The following is an 11,515-nucleotide window of genomic DNA, read 5'->3' as shown; positions in this document are numbered from 1 at the left end:
ATGTCCGAGTCCATGCTTAGTGATAATGAGAAGAAGGCTCTAGACTTCATTGAGAATGTCACTATACATGCTGATGAAGTCCAGGCGCAGGTTCTTTCTGAGATTCTGACGAGGAATGCTCAGACAGAATACCTAAAGCGGTATAACCTCGATGGTCGCACTGATAGAGAGTCTTTCAAAAAACTCTTACCCATGATTAAGTACGAGGATCTGCAGCCCTATATTGCGCGAATCGCTAACGGGGATAAATCTCCCGTTCTCTCATCTCATCCGGTCTCTGAATTTCTAACCAGGTAAATAAACTGCAAATTTGGAGTATAAGCAGATATATGTTTAGCTATGCTTTTATCTTTGTTAATTCGATGCTTCTAGTAGCAGAATAGTATAGAGTTTAATTTGTGTGGTCTGATTCGCTATAACAGCTCTGGAACATCCGCTGGAGAACGGAAGCTGATGCCCACAATTGAAGAGGAATGGGACCGAAGAGCGCTTCTCTACAGCCTTCTCATGCCTGTCATGAACCAGTAAGCGCTTCCTCCTTCTAATCTTGTCATTAATGATATATGCGTAGGTCAAAAAAAGGGTGGGTTTTAATGTTGGGATGTGGTGTGTGGCAGGTACATAAAGGGGCTGGACAAGGGAAAAGCCATGTACTTCCTCTTCGTCAAATCTGAAACCAAGACTCCTGGCGGACTAGTAGCTCGCCCTGTCCTAACAAGCTACTACAAGAACCGCCACTTCAGGGAAAAGCCTTTCGATCCGTACAACGTGTACACAAGCCCCCTGGAGGCCATCTTGTGCGTTGATTCTTACCAGAGCATGTACGCTCAACTTCTCTGCGGCCTCGCCCAAAACAAGCAAGTTCTCAGAGCGGGAGCCGTCTTCGCGTCGGGCTTGCTCCGAGCAATTCATTTCCTCGAACAGCACTGGCGATCACTTTGCCATGACATTCGAGTGGGAAGCCCAAACGAGGAACATGTGAGGGATTCTTCACTGAGAGAGGCTGTGATGAACATATTGACTCCCAATCCTGAGATGGCAGACCTCATGGAGAAGGAGTGCTCCATGGAGTCATGGGAGGGAATAATCAAGCGGCTCTGGCCGAACACAAAGTACCTGGAAGTGATCGTGACAGGCGCCATGGCGCAGTACATCCCCACCCTTGATTTCTACAGCGGGGGACTCCCTCAGCTGTGCACCATGTACGCCTCGTCCGAGTGCTACTTCGGCCTCAATCTCCATCCAGTCACAAAACCATCGGAAGTGTCGTACACAATCCTGCCCAATATGGGTTACTTCGAATTCCTTCCCCTTCGCCGAGACAATGGCAATGGAAAATTCGACAATCTGCCAGAGCTTGTGGAACTGGCTGACGTGCAAGTAGGAGAAGAATACGAGCTTGTGGTAACCACATACGCAGGTAAAGTTTGATGAACAAAAAAAATGATGATGCAATGATTATCTGAAGAGCAAAAAATGTTATAGAATGATTATCCCAACATTCAGAATATCGGAGAATTATTCCAAATGCTCGTTATATAATGATTGAGTAAAGTAGCTCGTTGTGTAGGTTTTAATCATCAACTTGATTATTATCCTTGTGCGGTGCAGGGCTGTACCGTTACAGAGTGGGTGACGTGCTCAGAGTGACCGGATTCCACAACTCGGCACCGCAGTTTCAGTTTGTCTGCCGGAAAAATGTGATGCTGAGTATCGACTCGGATAAAACTGACGAGGTGGAGCTCCAAAACGCGGTGGACAAAGCAACGAAGCGTCTGGAGAGTTATGGTGCTCGACTCATCGAATACACGAGCTATGCTGACGTGTCTTCTATTCCTGGTCATTATGTCCTCTTTTGGGAGCTCAACGGTGCAACTCATGAGGAAGTGCCTTCTGAGGTGCTACAGCAGTGTTGTCTTACTGTGGAAGAGAATTTAAATTCAGTATACAGACAAGGAAGAGCTGCGGACAATTCTATCGGTCCTCTGGAGATAAAAATAGTGGAAAGTGGGACGTTTGAGGAATTGATGGATTATGCAATAAGCCGAGGGGCATCGATAAATCAATACAAGGCACCCCGCTGCGTAAAGTTCGCTCCAATAGTCGAGCTCCTCAATTCGAGAGTCACGGCGTCTCATTTCAGCCCCAAATGCCCGGAATGGACGCCTGCACGCACAAACTGGGATGCTTCTCCCAATTTATTCTAACTTTATCATCTCGGCCGATTCATAATCTTGCGAGCTCTTTTAGATCAGAATAATGTTTGATGCTACCGTACATAATCTACCATACAAGTAACAAAGATATTTGATGCAGGTAGTTGTGTGTATTCCGAATCGAACAATGATTGTGCATAAATAAATATTTTGTATATGATTTCTAGTAAATACAAAACCACTTTATGTTTTTTTCAGTAAAGAAATTTTTCATTTATTAATGTCAATAGGCATTCTACGACGGTAAAATGGTTGGAGTGCGATGGTGTAACTTGTTAATGTTAATTTTTATTCTTCTAGATTAAATTTGACAACCATCTACATGTCAAAAGTTTAAATCTTATTATAAAAGAATATACTTTTTAAAATAATTTAATAAATACCACATAAAATAGTTATTTAAATTACAATATTTGGAGATATAAATCATCCATTTTTGAGAAATTAAAATAAAAAGGTTAAGTTACTTAAAAACTAAATAAATGGAGATAGGTGAAAAATAAATAATTTTAGATGTAGTAAATTAAATTATAAATATTATGTAGTGGATATCTATCGACATTTCTTTAGGTAGATTTAAGGTTAAATTTGACAACTATCTACACATCAAAATTTTTAATTTAATTATAAACAAAATATATTTTTAAAAATAATTCAATAAACAGCACATTAATATTTGTTAAAATTATAATGTTTGGATTTTAGCAGTTTTCAAGAAAGTAAAATAAAAAGTTAGGTTAGTGTGAAAAAGTAAATGAAGATAAAATTTAAAATAAATAGTTTGTGTGTAGTAAATTAAATTTTTATCATTTTGTAGTGGATATCTATCGACATTTCTTTAGATAGATTTATATAAGATATCTATACTAGTTTATATAAAACTTTACATTTGAAAATTTTCATAATTATTATTGAGTCTTTAATTTCTTTTTGAAATTTTAGCTATGGAATATTATATTTAAATTTTTTCTTTTGGAAGATTATTATATTATATGTATTCTATATTGTTTAACGCAATTTTTTGGAGATAAATGTCAAGAAATTGCTAATGCATGATTCTTGTAAGCATATCAATATAAATTTATGTTAGAGTTATTTAAAAATAGGTCTTTTATTTCTATATATAGAACTTCGAATTTGGAAAATTGCATACTAGTTCTAAAGACACATACTAAATGATTTATTTTTTAAGTTAGTGTTTATGTATTTTACATTATTTAATGTAATATTAAAAAATAAATGTGGCAGATATCATTTTTCATGATATGTACAATCATAATAAGAAAATCAAAAAATTGTGAAGTTATAAAAGTTCAATGATTTAAACTGTAACTTTTATTTCAAAAGAGAAGAGAATGACTTGAATTTTATTTTTGATTAAGATTGCAATGAGATGGCTTCAACTAAAATAATAAAAATTATATTACAAACTAGAACACAAGACCAAGCGTTGCACCATTGCAACAAGGAAGGCATCAAAATCATCAATGAGAAAAATAACCAAATTAAGGGTTTAGTACCACCAAGTTTCCCTAACCTAACAAAAATATCAATATAATTCATACTATTGTATATCATCATCAAGTAAAATAATTTAAATAACCCATTTGTCCTTATTGAAGGAATTGTAGAGTCATATTTCATCTTGATCAAATAACTATAATGTGAAGTATAACAAGAACAAACATAAAAAAGGAAAGAATTACAATTGATTCTAGAGAATGGTAAACTAATTATCATTGAATTTCTAGATAGTCTCATAGTCCAATGACAAATAAAAAAATCCTTCTTCTTCTATTTGATATCAAGATCCTGGAATTCCTCATTGTCCTTTTCTTCTTGTTTTATCTTCTTGGCAACTTTCTTGATCCTAATTTTCTTTATAACCATGCAAATACAATATTCTTTTAATGTTTCTCATTAACCTATAGAGAGGAGATACAAATATTAAACTTCTCTTTAGTATATGTAGGAGTGATAGAATTTTCTAGAATAGCCACTCTTTTCTGGAGTTCCTTAATTTGATTCAACATGTCACTATGCTTTCCAAATTCCAACTTAAGAGATGAATACTTATTTATCATACAATCCTTATCATGAAAAATAGTGGTATTACAAAAAATATTTCCATTTTCTCCTAATAATCTAGGATTGCTGTGATATCTAGGATTTATCATCTTTCATGTCATCTAACTCCTCAATCTCTTTTTCATGATCCTCATCCTTTAAATTTTTAATGGTTTCACTATCTTTAGGCTCATATCAAGGGTCTTTTTCAAGGACCACCTCATATTCAGGCATTTTTTCTTTGAAATTACTTTTATTCCTAAAGTGGGTTGACCTATGTTCACTCAAATTCATCTTTTGTTTTCCTTAGAGCTATCCATCTTCTTGTCTTCTTCAATTATAAGACTCTCCTACTTATCATATCTATCAAGATCAATTATTATTATTATTTTTTTCTCTCTAGAAATAGTTTTCCTAAACTTTGGAGGTTTATATGTTCTACCCAAAGCCTTCACTTTTTTGTGGTAATATCAAGCAGGTCTTCTTGAAAAGAGATTTTAGGAATAGATGGATGATAGATTTTGTCTTTCTAGTTCTCTTAGTCTTAGTATTCAATCTCTCCATGAGAGAATTTATTCCCACAAGTTCACTTTTTACTATTGTAAACTTGTATGAGGGGGTTCTTTGAGTTTCTGGTCATTCAATTTGGGTTATGTAATTAATTGAGAATTATCATACATGTATTGATGTAACACATTAATTTATATCTAATGTAGGGAAGCAAACTCACTCTTCGTGATACTATTAATTAACAAAGAGAATAGATAACAAGGAACATTAATTTTATCACCATGCCTAAATATGGTTCAAAATAAGAAAATGGTATCCTTGGAAGGTAGTAAAACAACACTCTAAATAATGTTTTGCTTGATATAGAGATATATTAGAGATTAATGAAGGAAGAGAAAAGAAGGCTCATACCATTATAGTTACTTGAGCTATCACTAGATTGTCACTCTTCTCAAAAGGAAAATTCAAATATAGCTCTTGTAAACCCTAATAGTCTTTCTCTCTATACTTTCACATTCAACTTTAAACATGTTGCCCCACCAATTAGCTCAGAAAGAAAAAGAAAAACACTTGAGACTTCTAATAGCCACATTTCCCTTGTGCCATATTACATAAATTTATAGAAATCATTTTGTTAAACCCATTCATATATGGATTGTACTAGATTAGCCCTTCTTTGCTAAACTAGTCCTATATCTCTCTCTTTCACAAAAACTCTTTACAACCCCTCTCCATCACTCACTTAAGAGGCCCACCAATTATTATGAATCTCTTGAGATTAATTTGGGTGCCTTGTTTTTTTATCCCAATAGGATCGTTATATCTCAAATTTTAATAAAAAAACCTTTTTGCATCTTTTTGCATCTTTTTGCATCTTTTTTTACTCAATTAATGAAGCTGCTTGAAGAAAAATATATGTCTATTTGAAACTAACCTATTCTATTGCCCCTCCCTCTGAGAAACCTCTTGATCAATCCCCAACCACTTTTACTCCTCCAGTGTACCTCCTCATTTAGAAGCCCCTCCCACCCTTGAGTTTGGATAAAATTGGTTTTAAATAGGTAGATGTTGAATTGAATAATTTGTGGATCAAGTTAGCAAAATAGAACAACCTTCTGATTGATTTGAACATAAGGTTCATAAATCTAGTGGATTTTCTATAAATATAAAGCATTTTGTCACAACCAGTCTCAAGCCTCGTTAGTAGGAGAAGAAGGAAGGTAAGGCAAAGGAGGATGATGAGAGTGCCAAGAGACTATATAGGTTCTTGTCAAATGACTAGCTGGATGTGTTGCTAGGGAAACCAACCCTCATCATGAGAAGAAATAATGATGGCTTGATATTATTTTGCATTTATTCATTTAATAATTTTATGATGCTTAACATTTGGTCCTACATGGTAAATATGAATTTTTTATATGGACTTCAATAGTGTTAGCTTATTTTGATCTATTGTTCTTGCTAGGTACTAGTATCACACTATTGACTATAATGGTTTTGATAGTCGATTGGAAAACTATTGTGGGTACTTGATTTTTTAGGTTAATGGGTGGCTAATGTTTTATTTTTGATCTTGTTCAATGAGTTCTCTATCAACTCATAGTGTTTTCTTCACTATGGTTGTTTCTACTAGGAAAATTGGCCATTTTTAATGATATTAATATCAAAACCCTATTTTGATTACTAGCATCTACAAAAATATTCTATTAGATATTTAAAGTGATATTTATAATTTTTGAAGGAGAGGGTATGTGTAGGATTATGGTTAACCAAACTATGGTTTTAAGTGGTAATAAAAAATTAACAAACCAAGGTTATGTAAACTTGACATGCAATTTTGTATTGTTATAAACATTATATCAAAAAGTTGAGAGAAAAGAATCGCTGGGAAACTGAATTTAGTTTCTAAACTACTAGTCCTTATTTGAAATATAAAAACTGATTGGGAAAAAAATTGTATTTTAATGCAATAGTAGTAAAAAATTAGGATAAAAATAAGAAGTAGATGTATGTCTAACTACCTTGATCAAAATTAAATGATAATTTTTTTTTAATAATATTATATATATAAGAAGTAGACTCATGCCTAGATGTGACACATATTTTTTAGCATTTTTATTCTAAATAAATAATTAATTATGAATTTTATACTATAGTATTTTTGGAATAAAAAATCTCATGTTTGATTACGTTACTAATACAAAACTCTACAATTCTTTTTTTTAAAATTTTTGCCTTTTAGTAGAAGAAGCATAGAATGTGATGCATTTTTTGGATTTTAAAAATATTTTACAATTTGAGAGTTATGGTTATTTTTCAAGCAATGTGTCAATCAACACTTTATACACAACTCCATTAGAAAATAAGTAATAATCACTTACTAAAATTTTAATTTGGAAAATCTTGCATTTATGGAAAGATAATAATATTTGTAAAAAACCCTTTTCATTTCATCAAATTTTGGTGGAAAAAAATTTGATAGCTACATGTTTGAGGTAAAAAAAAACTACCCAAAGAATAGGCCAAAAACACATTTTAGGGAAATTTTTCAAGTTGACCATGTAGGGTTGGTATTGAACAATATTGTAGTCCTTATAAAGGTAATAATTTCTTTTCATTTGGTATCATGATGGGTAGGGAAAAAGTTGGAATATGTTTTTAAATGATTTGAGGCATTTCAAAAATACAGTTTTTAAATTTTTTAGATTCCCACTTTTTGGCACAATAGGATCTTGCACATACATAAGATATAAAGATAATTTGCTTTTTTTATACGATTTAGGATGAAATATTTATTTTATTTGGCTTGTCAAATTTAGTGTCAAATGAAAAGTATAAAAAATTCATTGAATATGTTGATAGAGTCATATTTTGTAACTCTACTACAATTGTAAGTATAAAATTTCATGATTATAACATTCTAATTTGGAAAACCATAACAATATATTCAATTGCAAGTCCTAGGATGAAGGAGTGTAGATGAAGTGGTTGGGAACATTGAATTATGGTAAGGTAAGAAATAATTTTTCAAATTGATGGAGGATCAATGGCAGGGTCTCAAGATTTATAGAAATTTTAGCTCCTTCGTATTTATGTGGGTCTAGATTCATCTCTAGACAAGAAGATAAGACATATGAATAATGTAATATAAAAGAATAAAATTTGGTTTTTATTATTTTTAAAAAAACTTAAAGGTTAGTCCATTTCTCTATATTTTTAGTTTATTCAAAAGGTATTTGGTATTTTCTATGTGTGTATTAGGTAATGGGTTGAAGATGATATTATTTTTTATCATTATTTATTGAGAGTAGTTATTATTGTTTGTTAATCGTGAGTAGACTCAAACCTAATACCTCCCAACTGAGAGGCTCATATTTTACTGTTGTGTTGTATGTTGTTACCTATCATTATTCATTATTCATTATTTATATTTTAACTTTATCATTATTATGAAATCATCTTCCAATGCTTATTTTTTATTATTCTTAATATTATCTATTTTAAAATATTTTATTTTAGTAATATTTTTATTCATTAATTTCTCTTTTATTATAGTTTTTGATAAAAAAATTATTTTATCATATTATTAAACCCTATTTCAAAATGAGAACATCACATGTTACCCTTCCTTAAATTTTCTTATTATCAATGCAATTGTCCATTTTAATGCAAGTGACTTCTATTGTGTACATTTAGTACCACCTTGCTTTATAATAATCCTATAGAGATATACAGTATTTTCCTTAATCTCATTCTATTTATTTCAACAATATACAAGAATATCATTTATCTAGCGTCAATAGTCACTACATATTTCCTTAATCTAGTCTCATCATTCATTAAGAATTTAGCCGGCTAAGTATCAACATTTAGTAGAATATTTTCCTTGATAAAGTATGAGTATTCACTAAGGAATTTTTCCTCAATAGATACTCTTTTAACACTGACTAAGAATTTCTTTATCAAGGTTTTCCACTCCCCAACAACATTATTAATTAATCTTTGAGACTCACCTAGAATGTATTTGACCAAGCTCTACCATTGACGAAGTGTGTATTTAATCTATCTTTTACTCTCATCAAGAATATCTTTGAAAAATATTTGACACTCACCAATAATTTCTTTGACTAAGGTTTGACACTCCCAAATAATTTTCTTGACCATCCTTTTCAATACTGACCAACAATGTCCTCTTTCATAGATATGTAATCTATGCCTTGTAGCCTAGAGACCTTGTTGTTTATCATTTGGTCATTGTGAAGAAGAATTATTTGATAGTGTTTCTCCCTAAACTACCTATTTCATGGAGTTCCCTCTAAGGCTCTTCCTGGGTAAAAGTACAAAGTTATCTCACCTTTTATGCTAACTTATCAGAATGACCGAATTTGAGTATTTCTAGCTAAAATCAAGTTCATTCAAATATATGATCTAGATAAATTCATTCAAGATAAATTATATATGATCTCACACTTTTCCAATTGGAAATGTCTACTAAATGCAAGTTCTATACTAGTTTGTATCCAATTACTAAAGAAATACAATTATTTCATAAAAGTGACATCTCAATAACTCTTATTATTTTTTATCAGATTTTTGAAAAAAATATAAACACCATTTTATAGAGCTCAGTGTCAAGAATATTCTCATATAGAGTTTATAGTATTTTAATTAGATATAGTATATTGCAATTAAAAAATTCTACAAGTACAAATTTTAACACTCGAAAAGATGTTGGTTTTGAGCAAGAAAAAAATTTAAATCATCTCAAAAATATGTAAAAATTATATGATGTCCTAGAGAAGAGAGTCCTCTTCTAGAATGCATAATTTTTCTCCTAGTTATAATAGATTTGTTTTGAAAAATATGGTGAGAGATGAAAACTATCAATTTCAAGTGAGTTGAAATTTGAATTATTAGAAAAGAGAAAATATATGTCTAAAGATGATTTTTATTTTTAATTGTTCTAACTATATATGTTATCTATAACATAGTCTAAGATCAAAGGGAAATAAGTTTATTTCCATGTAGTTTTGTGGTGGGAACTAGAAACCTAATTTTCAATGTTTTTCAGCAAATAATTTTTTATATATAAAAAATAAGAAAATATATAATTTATTATTCCAATTAATTATTAAAAATTATAATCATAAGCTTCATCCATTTTTATACATTTTATTAGTTTACTTCATTTCAAATTTGAAATAATTATACCAATTTTATGTCATTGAAGGTGCATAGTTATACTTTTGTGAGCGTTTTTGTTTACAAAAGGGTGATATAGGTTTGTGCTTTTACCCTCCTACACTATTTCTACAGTAGAGTGCCCTTAGTGATTCTTCCTTAATCAAAGTACAATAGGGTTACCTTATAGAAGTTTTACCTTAACTATCGCTATATTTGAGTTCCCTTAGTGGATATCCCTTAAATAATTCTTCAATAAGGTTATCTTAGTGATTTCACATAATCATAATCCATTAAAGGTTATCCTTGTATTATTATTTTTATTCACTCTAGTATTGTGAAATGTTACTTTGGTGGACATTTTTTGATGATGTTTCCCTCAGAAAACAAAAGTTTTTTGGCCTTAAGGGACTTCATATCTTGGATGGATAAACACTTCCTTTTGGAGTTTACTTCTCAATGCATATGCATTTTGACAAGATGTTGGGTATTTTTCTACAATATTGTTTTTAGTATACAAATAAGTGATTGATTTCAAGCTCATTGTATTCGATTATCTTTGTAGTTCTTAGCATAATTCTAATGTCATGATAGATTTTGATGATTTTTACAATGTGGTTAGATCATTCTCAAGCTTTGTAGTTTTGTTGGGTTTCGTTTACATGGGTTTTGGATCCTATTTATTTTTGGATATTGGTTTATGGTAAAAAGAATTTTTTTGGCAAAAAATATTCCTTATCCCCCAAGTTTCTTTCTTTACAAAAGGATATTAGGGCATCTACTTTTACTGTCCCTGCCCAATGATGATTATTTATTCCTTAATAACTCATATCAGTTCAACAACTTATACATCATATGAGTTTTATGATTTTATATCTCACAATGTTGATTGCCCCATATCCCCTAAATGTTTTTATGAAGTGTTAAATATACCTTATTTAAATCCTTAGAGGAATCATATGTAATAGTTTATTATATATAATTAGTTTTTTTTTTTTACTATTTTAATCTCTATAACATTTATGATAATAACAAACTTATATTATTCTATTTAATATTTGACATACTATAATATCTCCTATTAATATCAAATTTTAAATTATTGTTACTTTATTTAATAGTTATATATCCATATTATAGTACATTTATTACTAGATTTAATATTATATTGATTGATATATTGATTATCTATTTATTAATCAATTTATTATCATTAGTTATTAATAATATTAAAATATTATAATATTTAAATATGCTATCATCTAATTTTTTATTTTTTATTATTTTTTATTCATTTATTACTATAAACATTACATCTAATGGTTATTTATTATTAAATCCTTTCTTAGGGTGGGGATATCAAAGTCTTCCCCTCTTGAACTCACTTGTCCTCAAGGAAAGATTATTCATACAAAAATCTTTCTAATAGATGTATCATACATCACATATATTTAGTACCAATAATACCTAAATAATTTATGAAATATACATCTTAATGCATGAAAACACAAAGTAGACATGAAGTAGATACATTAATGCAT

The 11,515-nt window shown here is 30.5% G+C and overlaps 1 protein-coding gene across 1 annotated transcript; it reads left to right on the top strand.

Annotated features, from left to right (window-relative positions):
- On the top strand, positions 1 to 2,207 carry LOC149561423 (indole-3-acetic acid-amido synthetase GH3.6-like). Its single transcript, XM_089827813.1, has 4 exons — positions 1 to 293; positions 423 to 524; positions 618 to 1,420; positions 1,612 to 2,207. Exons 1-4 carry the CDS (start codon positions 1 to 3, stop codon positions 2,205 to 2,207), a joined length of 1,794 nt encoding a protein of 597 aa, XP_089683939.1.
- The last annotated feature ends 9,308 nt before the right edge of the window (positions 2,208 to 11,515 follow it).

Source organism: Cupressus sempervirens, chromosome 4 (genome assembly GCF_028749045.1).
Source record: "Cupressus sempervirens isolate cs-2001-9-10 chromosome 4, ASM2874904v1, whole genome shotgun sequence".
NCBI classification, from domain to species: domain Eukaryota; kingdom Viridiplantae; phylum Streptophyta; class Pinopsida; order Cupressales; family Cupressaceae; genus Cupressus; species Cupressus sempervirens.
The sequence above is the reverse complement of the archived record's forward strand: the minus strand, read 5'-3'. Positions and strand labels throughout refer to the sequence as shown.